The sequence below is a fragment of the Ammospiza nelsoni genome, chromosome 3 (genome assembly GCF_027579445.1).
Source record: "Ammospiza nelsoni isolate bAmmNel1 chromosome 3, bAmmNel1.pri, whole genome shotgun sequence".
NCBI classification, from domain to species: Eukaryota; Metazoa; Chordata; class Aves; order Passeriformes; family Passerellidae; genus Ammospiza; species Ammospiza nelsoni.
Window position 1 is genome coordinate 70,429,329 of NC_080635.1, and position 24,276 is coordinate 70,453,604.

General features: G+C 42.9%; 1 protein-coding gene across 1 annotated transcript in view; it reads left to right on the forward strand.

Moving 5' to 3' along the window:
- The window catches only part of SCML4 (Scm polycomb group protein like 4), a 41,288-nt gene extending 18,930 nt beyond the window's left edge, over positions 1 to 22,358 (forward strand). The window contains exons 5-7 of the mRNA XM_059469422.1: positions 9,482 to 9,754; positions 17,847 to 17,992; positions 22,233 to 22,358. Coding sequence (XP_059325405.1) covers positions 9,482 to 9,754; positions 17,847 to 17,992; positions 22,233 to 22,358 — 545 coding nt within the window. The remainder of the gene's footprint in view (positions 1 to 9,481; positions 9,755 to 17,846; positions 17,993 to 22,232) is intronic.
- The last annotated feature ends 1,918 nt before the right edge of the window (positions 22,359 to 24,276 follow it).

Consider the following 24,276-nt stretch of genomic DNA (forward strand, 5'->3'; position numbering starts at 1 on the left):
ATCTCTTCAGCAGCCAGCCCCAGGGAAATCCTCCTTCCCACAATATGCTGGGCTGTTTTGCCTTCACTGACTTGAGGGGCTGCAAGGAAGTTCATCCCTTTTGAAAAGCTACCCCTGGGGGGGAGTAGGCACTCTGCTCTCAGCAGTGAGTGGGGAAAAGCCCAAAGGCCTTTTTGTCCTTCAGCCCAGGATGTGCTCAGTGCTGTGGCACAGACACCAACAGTGCTGGATATTGCCTGGGCTGCAGACATGGAGGTTGGAAAAGAGAGCCAAGCTATGAAATAGAATTTAAGGATGCTTTATTTCTCCATATCAAAGGGTATGCATAAGGAAAGTGGATGAAATGATGGGTATAAATGCATGAAGCATGATGGATGAGATCATATCCACTACAGAAAAGAATACCCCTGGGTATATGCATTTAATTCAAGCTTTACAAGCAGTCATGTGGAGGAAGCACGGACACTTTCAGAGCCCTAGTCTGGTAAATTATGTGATTGTTACTCTGTTTTTGCTCCAGGTTTAGATTTAACTTTGTTTTAAATGGTTAAGACCTTCTCCCTAGAGTTATATGATTCCTCTAGGAGATATCTGAAGCTAGAAATCCAGGCTTTTGTTTTAAATAGTATAAATTAAAGTTGAAACAGGAATTTTCATTCCTAAACTTTTAAAATATTGATCCAAATACCTGTGATCCAATATACCAGTATTTCAAGCAGTCAGATGAGCGGGCCACAAGCCAGAACTGGGGGTGGGAAACCTCTGCAAGTGCTGCAAGCGTAAATCAATATGACTCACCTGGTTTTCAAAGATACGAGTGTGAAAAAAGGTGAACCTCAAGATCCAGCACTTATTAAGTGAAACAAGAAATGTTTTGGAAGAAAGGGGAACTTCTGCTTGTGAATCTGGATTCGAGGGCCCTTGCTTCTGGGACTGCCTGGTATGTGGTGTCTATGGCAAGGCCTGGGCTTGCACCTCCATGTCAGGAAGCTGAGAGTGGGGAAAGGGAATTTGATATTTAGGCTGCTTCAACATGCTTCTGGTTTCAAAGAAGATTCAGAATTTTTTTGCACAGGACGTTACTGATTTTTGCTTGGATGTTCTTCAGTTTTTCAGCTCAGTTTTTCACATTCCTCCTGTTGGTCTCTTTTTTAGCCTTTTATTGTCATCCCTCCCTTATCTGTCTTTATCTACCTTCTGTTTCTTTCTATCCTTTCCCAGTTCACTCAAAAAAAATGGAAACCCACACACAGTGGCATTTCCATGGAAATCATTCACTGTTTTTTTTCTCAAAAAGTCTTGGCCACTTTTTAATCAACAGGGTTCCCCAGTTCCTCAGGATTTATTTGTTTGCAGTAATTATACATAGTACATCAAAATGCCTTTAGGAAAGTAGTAACACGCAGCATCTGCCTGAAGAACATTAATCTGTTGGCAAAATGAGTGCAAAGCAGGGGATTAAAGCAATTGAGAGAGTACCAGAAGCAAATTGTTGGTGGTGACATGCAGTTTGGTGTTTGTGCTGGCCATGGACAGCAGTGAGCAAGGTCAGGGTGCAAGACAAGGAGTTGCACCACCAGCAGCTGGGCAAGAGAATTACATCCTCTGACTGAAAATAAGCTGCAAAAGGTGGCTTGGGGAAGGGAATCAGGTCCTTTAAGGTGAGATTCTTCATGGAAAAGAAAAGGTGAAGGTACAGAAGTGACTTAAACAAAAAGGTGGCAGTGGCTTGATGGTCTTCATCAGAGAGGCTGGATATCATGAAAATGCAGTGATGAGGCTGGGGATGAGTCCTAGGATGGGGTCCCAGGGGTAAGCCCAGCTCCCCAGCAACATGGCACAGACAGTGATGTGGAGGGAAACTGGCTCTGTTGGAGCATGGAAAGAGGAGGGGATAAAAATGCTCAGCAAAGGGGAATTGGCAAGTTCCTAGCTGCTGGGATTGAGGTCTGCCAGGTATGTCAGAAGCAGAAGCAAAGAAGACAGGAAAAGAAAGATTTTGTGAAGGGGAACTAAGACTTCAGGGCTCATATATGTTGTTCTTATATGGCAGAAGAAATATCAGAAAGTTCAGCAGAGCAGCAGCACTGGGCAGGGAGAAATGAAGAAAAGACTTTATAAAAGATCTTATACCTGCATACAATCATGTGCACAGGCTCATGTTTTATATGTACTATTCTACCCAATTTCTGGATGAGAATATTATATTTATTAATGAGCAAACACAGCTTATTTTGCAGTCACTGCATTTTGCTGTAGACATCTCACTTCTTGCATCTCAGATTATTTGTTTTTCAAACAATAAAAAAATTACTGTTAAATATTTTAAGCCAGTACTAAGCAATATGATTAAGGGACATTCATCATGGTGGTAGCAAAACAGAAATGCACTAAGTACTTCGTCTGCAGAGAATCCCAGTATATAATACCTTGAAATTTTCAAATAACACAGTCATTTTCATCTAGTCTATTCTGTATACAGCTTTTTTGTAACTTCTATCAATGCTGATTTATAGGGATACAGAGTGCCTTATAAACTACCCTGACAGAAAAACCCCTCCAGCTACTGCTAGAAGCTGGAAAGGGAAAAGATCGATCGCAGCCTCTCCCACCTCCCTCTGCCATGGCAGAACCATTGCTGTGCTGAGACACAAAACTGTACAGCCCTGATAAATCTTCTTTTCATGATGTACACTTTGGTATAACATAAAGGCAAGGGAGGAGGGAAGAGAGAGGAGGAGCAGGTCTGAAATCAGGTGGAAGAGACCGAAGGAAGACTTTTACTACAGCCTAGATCCCTGTGTCATTGAAATCCCTTTGCCTGCACTCGTGCATGTGCCTAAACAATTTGCCTGTGCTGTAACATAGGACTGAAATCTCTCTATTGTAACAAATGCATTTACTCAATCCTCCCCAAGCACTTTGAAAATGGAAAAAATTCCTCAATGGGTTATTTATTCACACGAGCACCTTTTATTACTAAATCTAATATATTTGTCAGCAGCTAGCATTTGAATTTACTCTACCTTTTTATTCAGTTTGGACAATAAAACCATGTTGATCTGTTCCCAGCTGGTTTCATTCCCTAGTTCTACTGCATTAAGCACAATGTGGCTCTTGTCTGGGCTGCAAACACTCAAGGGAAATTGTTTAAATAATGAAAAAAAAATTGCTTGTGCTGAAGACCTAATCAGGACAACACTGGATTTTGGAAAATTCTCTAAAAAATTTAGATTCTTGATGTTAACTGACTGGCAGCTTCTCCTTGGGGGACTCAGCATTTCAGTTACTGCAAAATATTTTCTAGCAGCTAGGACACAGCTAGATGATACATGGTGCAGTAAAGCCTCAGACTAAACCCTGGAGAATTCATTTCAGGTTTTATCTCCACAGTGTGACCATAGTTTCAGTGTTCATAATATCTGCATTCACAAGTGAATGAGACTTATTTACATTTTCCTGTTCTGACTGACTACCAACCCCCCTTTTTTTTCCCCTGTGGATGCAACTGTGTGTTCCTATACCCCATGCAAATGTTCTCCCATAGACTGAAAACCGCAGGCGTGACAGCCCTGGCCCGCTGCTGGCGGGTGCCCTGGGCTGCCTGCTCCCTCCCTGCCTCTCTGCAGCAGCCTCAGGGATGCTGTGGCTCCCTGGGGATGTCTCTGTGCCACTCTGCCCTGGCAGGCAGCGAGCGGCTCGGCTCTGCTGCCACAAACCAGATGTCACTGCTGTAATGTTTCCCTTGTCCAGCCACGGGTTGGTGTGGAAAAGGCCTGGTCCTTGCCCAGCTGTGTAGGGGGAGATGCATGCACCAGAGTGGTGCTGACACGGTACAGAAACATCTGCTAAGGGGTGACATCATATTTTCATTGTGCTGCGTGTCTGGATGGGCAACGGAGCTAAAAGGAATGGGCTGGTGCGGTAATCCCAGAGTAAATCACAGCAGCCAGAGCTGGAAAGTCTTAATCTATCACAGGAGACTCTTATCTTTAGATAGATGCATGCAGGCTCAAACTGCAGGGAAGATAAGGGCCGTGGTACATTCATGACTGGACTGAAATGTGTGAGGCTGTTTGGAAGGAACAGAAAAAATTCTTTTTTAAAATCTTTTAAGAGTTGATGTTTAAAACAGAGGATAGCAGTTCAGAGCCAAGGCATATCTTTCACAATCTCAAATACTGTTTATACCTTTCTGCTCTCTCCCCGTCTGGCTTACACTAGATCGAACTGATGGTTAAACTCATCTGAAGGATTTCCTCCTGCATTTCAGCATTTGCTTTTTGTGTTTCCTCACTTCTATTTTTCCTTTTGTGAAGGCTGAGATGCAGGGTTTCTAAGCTGCTGCTTAAACCTGTGCCCTCCCCCCTTCTCCCACTCCTCCCTCCCCCCTGCCGCCTCCCCAACAGGGCAAATGCCATCCTTGTGCAGGGAGCAGGAGCCGGGCTCAGGAACTATAAAATACAGGCAAAGATAAAACCATGCAAAGAAGGAGCCTCTCAATAGGATTTTGACACTGTGGCTGGCTCCTCTCAAAATGACTGGGAGATGAAAAAAGGCTGTCCCTGGCTATGAGAAAGGAGAGGTCTGAGGAAGCTATGATATCATGCTGCTTAAAATATGGAGTTCACATCTGGTCAGCCCATTATAGACAATATATGGTAGCACTTTAAAAGGTACAGGGAAGGGTCAGAGGGCAAAGCCCATCACTAAATGATGTGAGGAATAGGAGACGACACAAAAAAGGAATAGTGGGGGCAGAGAAAAGAAAGACAGAAATAAATCTGTATTGACTGTGAGGAAAAGAAGTTAATGGGAAATTTAATTAAAGAAAATACAAATGATGGAGCATTGCAGGTGGTAAAGTAAAAGGTTATGAAATGACATTAAAGTACTGTCCTGGAAGGAAGGGCAGCTGTCCTGGGAAGCTACTGGTGTATAAAAGGGGACCTGCCTGGCTTGGGGATCAGTGTCCAGCAGGCTCAGAGCAGGGAGTGTGGGTTTCCAGCAGTGGCCAAGGCAGCCTTCACCCAGATGCAGCCACTTCATGGCCTCAACATATGGCCTGTTAGCTGGGAAAGGGACTCTGGTCGCATGTCACTGCCCTGACCTTGGGCTCTGCTGTCCAGGCAGCAATCCGGGGATGAACCCAGCAAAAGGCATGGGAGTACCAGGAAAGGGAAATCTGGATCAATGAAAGTGTGAGATGGGTGGAAGGGGACCAGCCTGGGGAGAAAATGGCTCTGAAAATCATATGTGTGGCAGGAGGGAAAGTAGAAAAGAGAGATAGGGAAATAACTGGCAAAATGGGAAAGGGTGATGTAGGTGCAGGAAAGCAGTGTTAGAATCAAGTCAAAATAGTGGTAATTTGGCAGAAGAGAAGTAGGAGGTGGTGACAGGGAAGAACAGAGGGAGAAGCATGGCGGGGGTATAAGGGAATGGAGGCTGAGAGAGGAAAAGGGAGAGAAAGATGTAACATGAGCAGTGATGCGGGAGCAGCAGCAGGTGAGGAAAGTGGTGCAAGACATGTTTGGCCCGGGAGCAGAGAAGGCAGAATAGAGTGTCTCTGGAGTGTACAAAGAGATTTTGCCTGTGGGAGAGATTCTAACAAACTAAGTTTGGGCTTTTTTTAAGATGTAGAAGAAAAAGTAAGAGATTAGATCTGCTCAGGAAAAGGTCAGCTAGAGATCATCTTTCCTGGGTATATACTATTCTTCATTTCCTGCTTGACTTGAAATTGGATTTCATTTGCTTTCCTCATGTGGAATGAGAGTCAATTCTTTAGTCTTTCTGGAGTGTCTCTATTCCCAGATGCTACCAATGGCCCAGTGTTTGTGCTCTGCAGTCACACATGCAGCATGCATCCATGTGGCACTCCACAGTGGCAAATGAGTACTGCTGGGGCAAAGAACTCAACATTTTACAGAAGTGAGAGACAAAACAAGAGTTTTCCTTCATCCTAATGGAGAACTGAGGTCCAGAGATGACAGATAACCTGACCAAGGTCACTCCAGAGGTTTGCAGCAGAGGTGGGATGTTAGCTGCACATTCTCAGGCTCTTTTAACTCTCAGCTCACACATCTTCAGGAATTTGGCTAGGAATCCTACAGACTGCTACTTTCAAGAAGCTCAGCAAAAGAAATGCACATTTATTTAATTGGGAAGGCAACTGTTGCTTTTTTCTCTCCTTTGATGCATTTTAAGGTGTGCCGGGCGTAACAGACTTGGGCTTTTCAATCCAGCTGCCTGTGGACCATTCCTGGAAAGGAAAACTGCCAAAACGGCTTAAGCATCTCGGGGTGCTGAGCAGTTGTAACAGAGACTGCTGTGCTCAGAGCAAAAGCTCAAAGCAGCTTTTTCATAAATCCTTTAAAGCATTGTGTACTAGTTTCTCACTAATATGTGGGAGTGACTACCTACAAAATAAAATATGAAAGTGAGTCAGAATACAGAAGGGCTAAGCTACAGATTTATGAACTATTGCATTTCAACCCCTATAGAAATTTATATTTTCTTCTATTGTCTCAAAAAAGTGGTTTTTTTCCCTAATTGGCCAAAGTGGGATTAGAAGCTGTGATGGCTGTACACTTTACAAGGCTTTCTGGGAGCTTACAAAATGCAGAATTTTTTTATGCACATCATCAGTGGAACCTCAAGTCATGCAGCTTCTCTGTGGTGCAAACTAACAGAGAGCTGGAAAAATAGGAATACAAAAGCTTCCACGGGGTTTTTTGGTTTTGGGCAGGGCAGTGGGCCACTTGAGATGATCCCTGCTCCCCTTGGTCTCATGAAGACATTAATACAACTTTTCAAATTCCCAGAGCACCTTCCACTGTGGGATGTTTCATAGAGTAATGAATGGAGGCGCTGTCTTGTTCCATGGCAATAGGCATCATCATTCCCACTCTGGAGCCCAAAGCAGAGATGTGGAATAAATTGATCTAGATCAAGAAAAGTTAGGAAGAGATCTGACGGAGATTGGCTTCTTGTTTTAGTCTTGTACACAATTCATGGGTGTTCTCCCTTCCACAGGGAGGTGATATCTGTGCATGTCTTATTTCACACAGGCTGTTGAGACAGTCTGACATCCGTCAAAAAATCCCTGGTGTCTGCTCAAAAATTTTGGAGTAATTTACATCCATGGCAATAAAAGCTATATGCTGTTTATTTAGCAGGGCTCTTTTAATGTGCTGTTTGTTGTTTTGATAGTCTATGTCTTCTTCATATTGTAATCATATTAAAAGAGCATTCTTTTCCTGGAATAAAGAGGTAATGATTCACAAGAGGCATAATTATTCCATGCAGTGCAGGCAGGATGCAGCAGAAAGAGCCATCTTCTTTATGCATAAGAGGCTTTTATTGCAAGTGTTCTACACAGTAATTAAATTCCTTTGAATGAGGAGGCTTGATTGGATTTTCCTTGGTTTATTGGGAGGAGTTTGAAAAGCAAGGTATTTAGCTCAATTGTTATATAATTTTGGCATCTGTTGGACGTTAGGGGGAAAGGTTCAGAGTGTTTGATTCCCATTTCTCTTATGTATTATGTTATCTGAACTCCCTTGAATTCAGTTGGATTACACCCTATCTGTATTTATATGGGAATCAAGCTCAGAAATTCCTGGCAGAAAGCAGCAGGACACCTAAATGCATGCTGTAAGAATCCAAATCATCCAAGGGAAAAAAGCCTTGCTAGAGGAAAGTTACTTGCAGTCGCAAAGGCAAATGCCCAAAAGCGAGGAAATTTCACATTTGCAGTTTTCCTTCAAATTTGATGTTTGCCTTATGGTGAGTCCAGCCTTAGCCCTGAATGGGACAAAACTTTAAAAGAAACAATAAAATAGAACAATGTAACAAAAACCTGTGCTGTGGCCTGACACACAAGCCAAGATAATATCATGGCACAACTCCTGAGTATTTGAATTGTTGAGATAAATCATGTTCATTTACCATCAACTACTACACACAGCAGCCAAGTAAAGTTGGTTTGTTTTTCTTAAGGAAAAGAGTGAAAATGTAAATTAAAAGGAATACTCTGTTATATAGACCCTCAACATCTATTAGCAATGGAGTTTGTGTCTTATGGCATAAATTACAGCACAAATTCTTCTTGTTACTCAATAAGGCTGAAGAACACACCAGGAGGAGAGTGTTGCTCAGGCCAGGGAGCTGATGTGTGACACCATGGGGGTAATTTCACCCTGCTCAGGTGTCTCTGGAGGGAGAGTGCTCATGATGAGGAAAGTGGCCTTTTCAACTGCTCAGAAAAATATCATGGGGCAATGGAAGGCACTTCTCTAATCTAGGGGCTCCCTGCCTGCCAGGTGTTAACACCCAGTGGGAATCTCTGAAGTGCAGGTTGCCAGCAGGGCTCTGTGAAGGCTGGGATCTCATAGAGGTTTCCAAAGGCTCTGCTTGTATCCCAGCAGTGATACTGGGGCTGGGGGACAGGAGGCCTGGTTTGTAGGGAGAATGGTAGTGGGAAAAAGGAGGAGGAAGACCTGTGGCCATGTTTTGTGAAGACAAAAAAAAGGCTAATAGGAAAGACATAGATATGAGTAAACTGGAGGAGGAAGTCAGTGACACAGATATGGAAGTGTCAGTGACAAACCTGAGCCTAAATGTGAGGGGAAATGGCAAAAAATACCTGTGTGCTGCAAAACCTGGAGCTAGACCTGCCTCATTCTTGTGTGTTAGACAAGCATAAGGGAGTGTAAGGCATAAGTCTCCAAAATAGGTCTTGAAGTGCAGAATTTGGTTAATTGCCAGAAATCTGAAAAGATGGTATTTTGCTCCTACATAGTGTGAAAATTGCAATGAAGAGAACAGGAACCATCACAGCAATGGTTTGCAGTTGTCTATGATGTTGGCACGTTTGAACCTGAGTCAGATCCAAGTGACTCACACATAACACAGAACTGTCCATGAAAAACCTTGGGTGTGCTCATCAGTCATCAAGCTTGTATCCTTGTGGGATACTGGGCCTGATGGATGTCTGCAGCTGAGGATGCTTTTGATTAATTTTGGTAATTGCAGCCAGAATGCTTTGCTTTATTACCTTCACTCCTTCCTACTGGCTGCCAGGCATTTTGAACAAACTGCCTGTCCTGTTGTCTTCCCCTGTCTCCTTCCTTTCAATCCTCTGGTCTTGGTGTATTTGAGGAGCACCATGAGTCCAATTGGACCTGGGCTAAGTGGCCCAGGATTTTACAGAAAATAATATTGTGAGCAGACACAGATGACTCATATCAAGCCATGGTTTCGCTCTTTTGACTCTACTGACTTTGAATGGTTGTGTTCCCCTTCACTGTTTCATTCTCAGCAAGGACCTCTCCTGGGGACAGTTGTCTGTACAGAAAGCTGATAATGGAGTTGCACTTTGTGACAAAAAAAAAAGGGAATTTTGGCTAAAAATTTTTTTTCAAGGGTTGAATTAAAAAGGTTTCTGTTTTGCTGATGTTTTGTGCCTGGTCTTCCTGAGCAGAGACAGTCATACCTGAGGACTGCCTGGCCGATGCTCCAATCAGGAAGCAGTTCAGCGCGGATCCTGCCGACGCTGCGCTGGGCTCCGCAGGCTCCGTGTACACCGTGCGCCAGAGTCCTGCAGATGGACACCCTGCTGGAGGCTCCTCTTCCTCCTGCAGCCATCGTCCTGCCCACATGGCTTCAGGGGGCTCCTCAGCTACTGGGCTGCGGCACCAGACCTCCAGTCCGACCAGGAATGGGGCCTATCTTGAAGGAAACCACCAAAGAAGTGGTAATGTACCTCCTTCCATTTATCAATGTGTGCTGCTGTGCTGCTGCTGTGCTGCAGTCTTAACTCATTCCCAAATTCCCAAGAAAATTGGTAAGGTGGTTCTGTGATGGAATCCATCCAGACCACTCCTGCTTCCATTTAGAAGGGGAAATAATAACCTGTGTAAACACAAAATCAGTCTGTTCCCCATTAAGTAAAAAGGTGGAAGTTTTCTAATGCTGTTGTTATGTAAACATATGCATTACATATAATTGTGTGGCAATCACACTTGTTATTATCAGCATTAAAGACATTAATATATAAGGCATTCCTCCCAAAAATTTATACTGCCTACAGGCAGGTTCCTGTTATTTGTGTGATACCAGCTGTGTACAAGAGGTGATGCAGAGCAAACCCAAATATTAGTGCCTACCTCAAAGCATTTACCCAGAGGTTTTGCTTCCTAGCTCTGTGCCCATTCTGCCCCTTTAATTACATACCAAGCCAGATTTTGCTTGAAAAAGACTCCTCAACAAAACATATGTTTTTAAAAATCATTCAGCTTATTGCTTAAGCCTCTTTTATTCTTCAGGAAGCAAAGTCACAAGAAGTTTATATGCAAATTCAAGAAATACTATGGAAACCACTGCATTTGATGATTCTTCTTCCCTTTCTTTGTATTTTTGTTCACTTACCATTTGCTGGGGCAGTTGCTCTACTCTACTACAGTTCCTGGTGGCCACATTTTTTTTTCATCTTGAAATTACCCAAGTTCATCAGATGGGTTAGCTATTTCACTGAACTTCAGTTAACTTTGTTTGCATTTTCCAAATTCTCAGTCAACAGGTCTTTATCAGTAGTGATGCCAACAGTGTCTTCACCTCTTACTAATTATTCAAACTTCATGTATGCATTTTTCATTCTGATGACAGATCTGACAAAGGAGTTGAATGTTTCAGCCATTTTAAAGTCATTAATTTTTTTTCCCTTCCTCATTTATTAATGGAATCTACTGCCACTCTAGTACTATTTTTTTTAAATCTTGATATATTTGCAGAAGATTACTGGTTCTCCTAGCCCCTTTGTCTACCATTATCACATTACACTGTCTTTTTGCCCTTGCATTTCCCTTGGAAGCTTCCATTGATTCTGCATATTCTTGCTTGGAAGCCAATCCAGAGCCTCTTTCTAGTATCCTTTGCTTAATCTTTACTTAATTCTTTCACATTCCTCACCTCCCCAACATCTGTATTATTTCTTCTTCCTGAACTTTCACTATTTAATATTTTAGAACATTATTCTTCCGAAATATGTATTACAAGTATTTCCCTCTGTGTTTATTTGTTTATCTAGGTTTGCCTTCTTAGATATTCAATACCCACCCAAAACTATCACTGACTTTGCTATTATTTTTACACACTTGCTTTCCTGGTTTAGCTCTGTGTTAGTCTATTATAGAGACCACTGATAAGTGTTTGGTTCTCATAATTATCTCATTCTTTACTTACAGAGTCAACTTTAATCAAAGCAAAGTGGATAGTACAGAAATACTCTACAAACATTTTGTAAAAGTTTGTTACTAGGAACTGGTGGGAACTGGTGGCCTTAGTTACAAAGAAAAGGAAATGAAAAGCCATTTTCTTTCAGATCTTGTTCAGTGCCTCTCAGAGTGGCATAATCAGGTGTTGGGAGAACAAGAGGCTCACTTTGCAGAGGATTCATTTGCCCCTCTCCCACCACTTCCTTAGAGCCTCCTAACAGAACTGGGACCCTTTCACCAAGCTTTATAGTTGGCAGCTGTGAGGAGCCAAGATTTAACAATGTTGATACTTATTTGCCTTAAAAATCTTGATCATTCTTCTTGAGATCAATCATCATCTCTTTGTAGCACAAATGAAGAGCCAGGGCAGTTCAGAGCAAAGGTTGGTCTAGCCACACATCTTGTCTGCAGCAGGAAAGAGCAGCGTGCCCCAAGGAAAGGGACAAATACAGAGATGGTGGCGCATCCCTTTCTGCCCTCAGGAATTTGTGGCGCAAAGATTGATCACCTCAACCAGAGGTGGTAGATTCATACATAGTAACCCTCCACAGATTTTTTTTTCCTCTGGATCACTTGGTGACTTACTGAATACTTTGTGAATTTTCAGAATACACAGAACTTCTGTGCCTAAGAATGTGTTGTGTGGAGAAAACCCTTAGTATCAGGGGACAGAAACGATGTTCAAGGGACTGAAGCTTAAAATCAGAGCTTCTTAAGCTTGTTCAGCTGCATTGCTTTCCCTTTTTGTTTTAGACTTTGAATGTCACTGTTTCCCAGTCTTGGCCAATGTTTTGTGAAACCTCCACATAGTGCCGAGCAGGAAGCTAAAATTCAGGAGACACCTCCATCTCTCTTTTTGTGACTTCCCACAAAATCTGCAGTCTTTACAAAATAGAAGGCTGAAATAGGGCTCATGTTTTTTTCCAGAACTAGATCAACAAAAAAGTCATCATGTGGTCATGCAATAGGCTTTACAGGTTCCTGTATTTCTCTGGCTTAAAATCACTAAAAGCACTTTGAGGAGCAAAGAGGGAGAGATTGGTTTTGAACCAGGCATCCATGACATGAGTGCCTCTGAAGCAGTCACAAGTGACTTGAAACTGCTATATATACTAGCTGGGGTTAACAGAACTCATCCGAAAACAGCTTAGTAATTTTTATGTGACAATCATTTGACACTTGCATAGCCTAGTTCCTCTGAGGTCTCTGGGTCATTTGGCCAGCTCAACACTAAAGGCTTCCTAAAACAGAAATGCATGCAGTGACCATCATTAAAATGGTTTTGGATTCATCTTTGTTGTTGAGGATTTCCTAATTTTTAGGCATGTATTAGTCCTGATATCACCCATTGTAGATTAGGGTCTACCATGGGTGACAGAGTAGAGGTAGGGTGTAGGGTTTGCCTACATGCAAACCCATACAGGGTTTGCTGCCAAGGTCCCTAACAATCTGCGGATGTGTTTTTCTTCTTTCTAGGCATAATTTATATGTTGCTGAATCATAAGTAAGGAAAGATGAGTAAGTGGAGCATGTCAGTCTCTGTTCTTATCCTCTTCAGTTTGTATACTTATGAGGCAGAGACGGGCTCATTAAAAAGAGGAAGAATTTATCTCTGAAACCTCAAACCAATCCTGTTTATTTATGGATAGTTTTGAAAAATAGCTTACCTTATTTATCATGGTGGGCAAATATCATGGAAAAAGCCATAATCATAAAACATATCTCAGTGCAGAGCAGAACATGTCTTTCAAGTGGAATGGATGAGATTAAACCTCAAAGCTCTCATTAATGCGATCGGAAGCTTGATGCCTAATTCTCCTTGATTATGCTAAAAAATTCTGAAAAAAAAAGATGTAAAAAAAAAAATCTCATTTCAGAAAGCCAGTTGGGGCTGCAAACAGATAAACATGCACTTCCCTGTCATCATTTGTCAAATTGAAGCTTTTAAATTGGGGAAGGAATGGTCAAGGACATCATAAACCTTTCAAAGCTTGCTTACATAACAGACAAAGCCTTTATCCCAAGTATGAAGAATTGTGTATTCAACCACAAAATAATAACCTTAACCTCGCCCTGTAGCTTGTTATTTTTATGGAGATTTTATTATCCAGTATTAGCAGTTAATTATTTTCATCTGAGGGTCTTTGTTAAAGGGGCAGTCCTGCTTATTAGTACACATATTTTCTGAAAACATCTGGGGGCATGGGAGTTGAAATTTCTCTTTTTCCAGAATAATGCTGCAAGCAGCTCACTGGGGGCAGATCCAGCACTGCCCCAAGGCAAAGCAGCTGCTGATGACATTATGACCCTCAGCACTGTATTCAGCAAACACAGCCTGCCTGCTAATTTTTTAGGACATTTCAGTCTGAAAGTTTCAGTGCTTCCAGCGAGCTGCCTTTTTGTTTCACCTACAAAAGCAAGGCAAAGCAAGAAAAGCCCAGATAAATATTTGATATCCACATCTTGTGCAGGTGGATGCTGGCTGGTCCTGGCGATGCTGCATCCCCACGCGGTGCTGCCCGCGGGAGTGGCTGCCACCCCGTGGGACAGGGACTCTGCTGGGACAACTTGCAAGGCGAGGACACCAGGCAGGTGGTGCCTGACAGGTCCTGCCAGCGCCGGCCAGTGCAAGCAGGTGTGCTGAGCCTGGTCTTTGCAGAGCTCTCTGCTGATCGTGGCTTGTCAACACCCTGCCCTGCCCCAAACAGCCTGTAGTTGTGTTCTCCCAGTCCCCTGCTTGTCTGATGCATCTCTTCTTCTCCTGCTTGGTGTACCCTAGATTTTTAGAAAAGTATTTTAAAGCCTTCCTCCTTTCCTTGTTTGTAGTGGAGGGTGGTTTGTTTTTAAAAATAATTCCCATTTCCCTGCACCTTTGAGGGTCTGCTACTTCTGCTTAGTTTCAGTAGATCTGCTACTCCTTATTATCTGCTCCAGTGCAATCAGAGAGAACCTTTTAAAATTTCATTCCCACCCCCTTCCCCTGAGGCAAAGAAATCATTTAGGCCTGCAGCAATATTAAAGTTCATCTGTCACTCGCTTTCCACTCTTATCTATCAATGACTGTATTCCCTCTGGGCTCTGTTTGTTTGCCAAGAACATATTTAGGGAGTCTGTTATTTGTCTTTCCTTCTTTTGCAGGTTTAACTCCATTTTAGCATTTTATTTCCTTGTCATGCCTCTGCAGCCATTTGGCTGTTGACTCTGTCTCCATTCTCCTTCTCAGGAGGGTCCAGAGGTTAGAGATGAGTCGTAGAGAAAGGTATGGGGTGAAAACTCAGACTGAGCCAGGCCACCTCTTTCTCCCAGCTTCACTCAACTTTTGCCACTGATCTGGTAGTTCCAGCTGTTTCTGTGTGGGCAATGGTCTTGACTGGGATGCCTGGAGACGTTCCCCTGCAGAGGAACCTCTTCACTGTCCTTCCCCAATATCGTTTGAGGCAGGAGGGGAAAGTGCTTCCCTCTGATTACCTAAATTTCCATATCTCATTCCATTAATTTGACAAATTTTTGCCACCTGTCAAAAACAGGAAATTGGATTTGACCTAGATTATGATCTCTAAAAATAATTATTGGTCGCAAGCACTCCCATCTCTTTGTAATCTGAGTATTCATTATCATCTTGATTAATTCTGATGACAGGATGGCATAGGATACCCAGGAGACATGAGACTTCCTCATTTATCTAATTCTTAGGTTAAGTGTGAATACCTTCAGATATGAAAAGAATGTATAGCACTTGCCCTGCCGCCATCAAACAGTTTTGTGCTTCATATAATCTTTCACCAAAGTGATGCTATTGAAAGAAACCCCGTGCCTTTGTGTAGACATGAAATGATCTATTTGCTTTTGTAAATTGAGAAATTACACTCAGATGGGTAAACTACAAAATTAAAAAGCCAAATAAATTAATCAGCAAAATAAATTATAAAATATATGGAAAACCAGATTGTTTCCAGACTCATCAGCTAAAATCTGACATTTTGCTGCAAACTGGGGGTTTCTCAGTTTTATTAATAACATTTAAAGGTAGCTTCTTTCACACAAGTAAATTAACACACCTTAATTCATGAAAAAGCAGCAAAGAATCCAAAACTTGATACTAGGTAGGTACACAAAGTATTTTAAGAAGTAGTATTGACACATAATGGTTGTTTGTATATTATGATATTTTGCTATCTCTCTGGCATGGATTTGAAAGGGTTATCTTCACCTGCTAGGGTCTGGAAGAGTTCTAGCCATACAGTCTCTTTAGAAAGGTCATTTATATATTTGTCTTTCAGAAATCACATTTATGCTATTGATTGCTAGATTGCAAAGGAGTGAATAGATTCCCCCTGTCATTTCAACCTTTTCTTCTCATCCCCCTTCCTTTTATTACAGATACTTCCAATACCTGTGAAGGCTCCCAGCTGCACTTGGAGCTCTCTGCTCCCCTTTGCCCTTTCCTGGGCAGGTTGCAGGCAGGAGTCAGTGTGCTGCAGGCTGCCCTTTCTGCTCCTGGTGTAAATCCAAGGCTAAATCCTCTGGGCTTTCCTTACATTTATACAAATTAAAGGGAAAAAATACTCTCCTCAATAGTGACACATTTACCCTGACCACGTTGTGGCAGTAGCAGAGAAACTTCTGCAGTCTTTTTTTCACAGCCAAACCTTTCTCTCCTCCCCCTATTTTCTGACTAATTTGCAAAAGCCTGGTATTTTTCCTGACCTTAGGTTTGAGGTGATGGAGTGCCCAATGCCTCCACACATCAGCTCTCATCCAAACCATCGACTGACCATGAAGGGGAGAAATACCCCTGTGCCTCCAAGACAAGTCCCAGTTCTCCCACTTGTCCCTGACAGAGTTCTTCATTGTTACTGATGATCCAGGGGTTGGCCAAGACTACCCTGTTTGTTGTTTTGCACTCTCTGTCTTCATTGTTTCATGCCAAAGGCTCCAGATGGTGTCTGTACCGTTGTGTATTGCATTTATTCTGTGAGCAGAGCCCAGGGTCACCTGAGTCCATACAAACACCAGTCCTCGCTGTCTAATTAAAAGGACCTGCGGCTGTTCCTTGTCCTTTGTATCCAGAACAGGGACTTAGCAAATGAGAGTGCAATTATCATGATATTTACATCTCATCTCATTATGAAAACCATCGACCAGATTTGCACATTCATAGCACTGCTGCTTTCTGGAGTTCATTCTGAGTAACTGCAAATACGCCTCGTTACATTATACTGTAAGATGAGCATGGTGGCAAGGGAAGAAGGACAAATATGCACATAAACCCATTATTGGGTGTATATGGGCAGAGTCTCAGCTAATATAAATCACCAGAGCTCTATTGAAGTCAATAGAATGACAATCTACACAAGTCCCAACCCACATTTACTCACATGCATTAGGATTGTGTTTGGAGTCATGCATGGAGATTATCACACGTCTCATCTGTCTTTGTAAGCTCAGTGTTTCTCTGGAGAGCTCATCTCTTCTCTCCTCAGCAGTTGGGATTGCCTCTTGGCTACCTGGGGCACTTCCAGGCTCTAGTTTAGGTGTCTGTGATCTCCCTCTACACACACTCTTCTGTGTGATTTCTGGTATTCTGCAGCATGTACTTGCTTTCCATTTGCACTTCTCTCATTAAAAACTGGGCTTTGACAGAAAGAGATGAGCAGATGTGAGCAAGTAACATTTAATGCATCTGTGTGCTGCTGCCTGCTAATGCAAAGTTTGCTTGGTGTGGATATAAACAAATGGAAACAGCTTTCCTATAGCCTAGCATAATATAGTTCTTGTTGTAAGAAGCAGGATAAGAGGGGGTACAAATTATATTCAGGTGGAGATTGAGATTTATAATTCTGCAGAGACTAAGAATAAAAACATAAATGCACTTTCATTCCAATGTGCCTTTATTCGCTTGATTTAAAGCTACAGCAAGCTGAAGTCGCCTTAAATCATTGAGGGGTTATACCATTAAAAAGTCACATGTGCAATGTTCATCTTCACATGTTTTAGTAACTTCCCAAATTGGCATTCACTGGGGACCATCAGCTCTGTGAGAGTCTAAGATTAGGAAGATACAGACTGAAACCTTCAGCTAAGCTCTAAAAGAAGTATGAATATCTGAATGCAAATTAAAAACCGTGTTTGCTAAATCCTGATTTTATCCTCTAGCCTTCACATTCAATGGCAAACTTCTTTGTTTAGTGCTGAAGAACTTTTCTCTCCAGGTGTGAGTGTAGTGTCTTCTTGGGCCAAGATCCCTGCTGCTGCAGATCAGACAGCAGGGGCAGCTTGGTTTAAGAGCCTGGCAGCTGGCACATTTTTCCTTCTCCAGCAGGGACCAAAGGCTTTCATTATTTTAACACACTTCACCAGCTGGGATCATGTCTTCCAATAAGCAATCAGATTGGAAACTCCTGCAAGTCCCCTTTTTCCCCTATGCCACCATCTCAGGCCAACACTTGCACTCAGAGAGCCAATGTCCAGGGCTGCAGTGAGGCTGCCAAAGCCCTGCACACTCACAATCCCGAACTGAGGAAATTTGTGGGTGCCATTGTAACACACTGTTGTGGGCTTTTTGTACCGTAGCCTCAAGTCCTTCACCTGAACGACAAGATGCAGCTCGGCCATCAAGCAAGAATCCTTTGACCTGGACGGTGGAGGACGTGGTGTGGTTTGTGAAGGATGCAGACCCTCAAGCTTTAGGCCCTCACGTGGAGCTCTTCAGAAAACACGTATGTAGAAGGCTACCCTTACCACCTCTAGGTAATTTAAGTCATAAGAGACAGCCAGCACATGTCATACACAGCCCCTCAGCTGCCTTGGGCTTCCTCAACCAGGTTGAATGCAGGGCCTGGCCAGGAGTTCAGCACCTCTGGAGGGTTTGGGCTGAAGAAATTTCACTTATCCCTTGACATGGTCGTTAAACACCAGGATGGGCTAGATGATTGTAGGGCCCTTCCAAGTGAAACAGTTCTGTTCTGTTCTATTCTATTCTATTCTATTCTATTCTATTCCATTCCATTCCATTCCACTCTATTTTGTGCTATATTATGCTACTCTATTCATTTATACTTCAATGGGGAAACCATAACAGTATCTTTAGAAAATGCTCACTGTTTATTCCCAGCTACTCCAGCATAAATTGTTTCTATGTCAAGCCTTAGAGAAAGCACTGAGGATCTGGTGCTCATTTTTCATTGTCAGATTGGCACAAAAAAGCCTCGTTTCAATGACAATTTTTTTTCTCAGGATATATATGATTCTTCTCTGAAGAGCATTTTTTATGTGTCTCTAGATATTTAGCAGGAGAAACCCAAAACAGCCAATATTTTAATCTTTTCCCCCTCAGTATTATGTAACTACATAACCAAATTTAACATACCTTCTGACTCTCTAGAGGATATGATAGTTGCTTTTGTGAGGATAACCTCCAGTGACGGAAATTTTATTATCCTTAATTAGTAAAGGCAAAACTTGTCTGATCTGGAGTTTCTTGTTCTGCTGCTGTATATGGACTTGACACCAATGTATCTATTAGCATTTTTTGCCTTCTCCATCTCTCCTTAATCAATTCAGTCTGGCTATGAAAAATGGATTTTACTCTAGAAGTGACTTGTTTGTGTTTGGCTGGGGGTCATAAGTTTTCATGTAAGTGCCTGGACCTAGGTCTGAATGAGAATTGCTCCCCAGCCCTTAGTGCTGACCAGCACACCCAGTGCTGCAGAGACAACAAGAGGGCTTGATCCTTCCTTGACCCTGTGCCAGCAGAGACAAGTGGGGCTGTGGAGCTGCAAATGAGAGCTGAGGGATGAGAGCTGAGGGAGGCAAATGCACTTCCAGCTACACTCTGCCTCCAGGGCTTCCAGGTACAGGAGAGGAGGTGACTGAGGGGCAGCTGAAAATGAAGATGACCAGAGGTCCTGGTGTCTGCTCCCCCTAGGAAGGTGTTGGGGCCATCTGCCATTCTGTAGGCAGGTCTGTGGGATGAGAACAGCAGCAGGCACAGCAGTGTAGGACCAGATCTGCGGGTACAGGTTAGGTGCTGACCTGCTTTTCCTGCCTTCTGCCTTATAAGCTGAAAATGAAAGCATGGCCTATATTGCTCATGTGGGCAACCAGGCAGATAAACAAGCCACTTTCAGATTTGAAGGACCTTGCTATAAAATGAGTTTCTGACAATATCAGAAGGGGCTGTGCATCAAGAGAAAATCTTCATGCAAGAGAGTGAGAATTTACATGGTCTGAGGCATACAGGTATATCCCAAAGGGAAAACCCCCAACTTTTAAAGTTTTTATTGTAAATATGGAGAATGCAAAAGCACTAATTTTGTCAAGTTCCCATTTGTAGCAAAGTGTGTTTTTATGTAGCAGCAGGGCCTGGGAACGCTCCAGGCAGTCATGGGCCAGCTGCACTGGAGAATGCCATGGTACTGCAGCTGCTCTGCGACCAAAGAGATCAAGCTAAATTGCCACTAAAGACTGTCCCTGTCATCCTTTGTTGCACACCCAGCACCCATGGGCTCTACTTATCATTGGTTTCCTTGTAAAATATGCCATAGGCGTGAGAACCTGTGTATGATTGCCACACAACTCAATTCAATTACACCTTTGAGTTATATATATCCCTGCAATTTTTCAGCCTTCAAACCTCATCTGGATTAGCACAAAGACCCCAGGGGTGAGACACAAGTGATTAGTCCATTAACCTCAGCCATATCTTCCTGTACGTTCAATCTTTCCATGGAGCAGGTGCATAATTTACTTAGAAGCACTCACTGTCATTGACAAGGCCCAGCTATTGCCCGAAATAGTTGCTTTGGCAATCAGCTCATCTGAGCTGGGAGAGAGAGGCTGCTGGGACCAGCAGGAAGAAAACAGCTGGAGGATGTATCCTGAACGCGGGCAGTGTGCTTTCCTACTGCTCTACCAGGCCATTTGGGTGTCAACCTCAGTCCTGAGAGCCAGCTCTTCCAGCCTGCAGCCCACATCCCTCACTGCCCCAAAAGATGCTGCAGGATGTCCTGGCTCTGTCTGCTCTTCCCACCAGGAGCAGAAGCTTTGCTTCTTGCCAAGACACCTGAGGAGCTCTGTCACAGGTAGCTCCTGAGAGTGTCCGCTAAAGACTGAGAAATTTCCTGCACCTCCCATCGGCTGTTCCCTGCTCTTTCAGCAGGGCTGTGTGCCAGGGACAGCCGAGCTCATCACTGATGGAGCTCTTGGGCTCACAGAAAGGAGCCCCTGCCCTGGCCAGGGACCTTGCAGCAGCACCGTGTGAGATCCCATGGAGACTCCATCAGCAGGAAAGGCTTGGCAGAAAGATAGGGGGGAAAGGAAATGGAGGAGGGGAAAGGTGGCCCTGATGGCACTGAATGTTACCAGTTCCAGACCTGGTTCAAAATCTGCTGCGGCTAATGTACATGTGGGAACCACGTTATCAAAGTCTTCTTTCTTAAAATTATTTTTAAAAGGGCTGACACAGTAATACTGTAAAGAAGTCAAGCCAAGGACCTGCACAGGGAAATGGCTAATATGGGCTATTTAATTGGATATGAATGCTCCCTCTGGTATACTATTGTCATGGAGTTTAATCTTGACCCCTACACAGTAATAATAATGGAAATAATAAAATGCTGAACTCAACATTTAGAAGCAGCTGCCTCCACACCTGACCCTTGACAGTGTTTTTACCCTATGGCACCACAGTTAAAGGAGTTCTTATTTTATTTCTTATGCAAATAGTAATTATATGTAACACTTATTCTCACTTTACATTAGCTTCCTTAAAATAATGGCAAGGAGAGCGGGGAGGTGGAGAGAGTTGCTATTATGGATAGAGTGGGGGTTGCAAAATGAGGAGCATTAATTGATTGAGTTAATCAGAAAGTGACCTTAACTGCTCATCAGATAAATCACCTAGTGAATGGAATAATAATGATCAGGGCAAATTAGGATCCATAGCATTGCTTAATAAGTAGGCAATGGATCACAGTGGAAAGATCTGGCCATCAAAACCATAGAACACAGTGTAGACAGCATTGGTGTGTCTGTATCTGTGTATGTGTTTGCACACACACATAGCACTTGCGATGCTTTAGCTCTGACACTTCAAGTGTGTAAATGTGCTGGAAGCTGTGGGAATAGGCAGTATTTTTTGGCAGATCCACTGATAGACTCAGGATAAAACAGACAGGCTTTGGGTCCAAGGAAGAACAGTACAGCTGAAAGCATGGGTCTACAGCCCATAGTAAAGGAGAGTCTGTTTCACTGTGGGTTCAGGCTTCTTTTGCAGTAGTACTTCATAATTTCAAAAGGTTTTCAAGCCAACAGTTCTGAGATAAACAGCTGAGCTTGGTGGCAATTTACTCCATTTACATGAGGGTTAAATTAAAATCTAGCAAATTTAATAATAAATGCAATTAAATAAGCAAGTTATTACTCTCTTGAATCCAAAAAAACCCCATATATATATATGCGCACATGCACGTATACCATATACTTGCAACACTGGGTATAAGTGTACTGGGGACATGTGAAACCCACAAATAGCTGGGGACAAAACTGAAACTGAGATCCAGAGGTGTTCTCTTAGCAGTTTAATATGATTTCATCCTTCGCTGTCTCCATCATTCATACCTTTCTCTCAAGGCTGACTGGCTTTTCTCAGAATTGCACTTAGAACAGCACTGATTTTAAAAAATTCTACTTTTAATTGCAAAGTAAATTGAAAACCTAAACTAATCTTATAGTTCCTTGAAGAATAAAAAGTAATATTTAATTAAACCTTCCTTCATGGCTTTCTCCTATCACATCTCAGATTTCAATTTTTTTAATGAAATTTCAAAATGCATGACATTTCAGGTAGCTCTATCCTAAATGACACGCTGTTTTTAATTCACCTTGTTTAATGTGTCAGGACACAGCACTTAAATGGGGGTTAACACATTTTGATTCTCTTCCTCTCTTTGAAACCAGGAAATTGATGGCAATGCTTTGTTACTGCTGAAAAGCGACATGATCATGAAATACCTGGGGCTGAAATTGGGACCAGCACTGAAACTCTGTTACCACATTGATAAGCTCAAGCAAGCCAAGTTCTAATAATTTCTTGAACAACAGAATCTGAGCTAAATCTAGATGGAAGACTAAAGGTAACGTTGCCTTACAGAAATGCATTCATTTGCAGATTGCTTTTCCTTCTTTTTTATCAAAGACTTTGTCTTTTTTGACATTTGTGCATTGTCACCTTTTTTTAATCCAATGGGATCTTTTTGGGCTGCTTTGTGTTAATAATTTGCCAAAAAGTATATAATTACAATAATTATTTTGTATCATTAATATTATTATGATTATAGTAAGTCCTATTTTTGTAACCAGAAGTGGGAAATCAAAACCAAACACAGCTGCAGCATATGCATAGGACTGCTAGAAGACAAACCAAGAGTCCCTCGCTTGCCGCCTCTGAGGAGTAATCGCTGACCTGCATTGCCTGGGCACCAGCTCCACTCTCCATGCTCTACCCTAAACAGGGCTGGAAAAGTGCAGCCTTTGGTCACCTTTTGTCTGATGGAAACTGCCCCGTGTCTTGCACTATCCGCAAAACTTGAATTATTCACTTAAAAAGAAACAAGAACAAAGAAAAGGGGAGGAGGGAGAAAAAAGAAGAAGAAATAATTTTAGAAAGAGGGAGGGGAAGGCTTTTCCCCCGGCTGAAGAACTTTATCCCGCTAGAGGGAGCAGCCCTAGCAGGCTTGAGCTCTGATGCTGCGGAGCTTTGCGTCCGATGGGCTTTGGCCGTCATGACTCCTACCGAGCCCGTCCGTAAACACCGCCCAGGAATCGCGGGCTCCCAGCGGGATGCTCCCGCCGCCGTTTGCAGATAATCCATTCAAGGGGAGCCCGAACGCAGGGAGTGTTTGTGGCAGGATGTTTCCTGTCCCCCCGAGGGGGGGTGGGAGGCAGGGAGGATGGATGGATGGATGGATGGATGGATGGATGGATGGATGGATGGATGGATGGATGGATGGATGGATGGAGGATGGATGGGTGGATGGATGGATGGATGGATGGATGGATGGATGGATGGATGGGTGGATGGATGGATGGATGGATGATGGATGGATGATGGATGGGTGGGTGGGTGGATGGATGGATGGATGGATGGATGGATGGATGGATGGATGGCTCCCACGGTGTCTGGTGCGCACATCTGTCAGCTCCGCTCCCCGAGCCGCCTGTCTGCCACACACTCTGTGCCACTCCCGGAGATATCTGAATTCTTGCGCTTGTTTTTGTTTGCATCTTTAAAAAACAAGGAAGCTGGGTGTGATTCTTCCTGCTGTGCACTTTGCACAGGCCCAGGACAAATGCTGTAGGGTTGGTTCCTGACTGTGGTGTGGCTTTCAGTACACAGACAGATGTGTTGGACTATCTCAAGTGAGTTGAAAATTCACTTCTGCCTCTTATACAAATCGAAAAGGTGCTTATTGACACTCCATGTAACTGAGGGGGACAAAACAGGTCTCAGGCTAAGCAATGTGTATGAATCTGTGGAATGAGTATATCCTTACTTTCATCCACAAAGGATGACTATGAAGGGACACATCCATACAGTTCAAACCCCTAGTGCATGACAGGGAGAGGTAGCAAGTGTTTGTAAGTCATGCAGGTGATTTTAGAGCTTGTTAGCTCAACTTTACTGAGAAACAGGGTCCTGATAGTATGCAAGATTGTTTGACCCTGTTTATGTAGAAAAGAATGTTACCAAAAATACCTCATGAAATAAAATTCAACTTGATGCATGTTGCTAGACTAGAACTCCTACAAAATGATACCCGTTCAAAGATGTGCTCCTGGACATCCTTAAAAGTAGGAGAAACCAAATCCTACAAGACTTTAACTAAACTCCTGGGGACTCGTCTCCTAATTCAAAAAACTTGTCATAAATTTGCAGGATTGGATCTCTACAGGACTGACCAGCTTTCAGCAAATCCTCTCTGCATGCTGAAATACCCTAAAT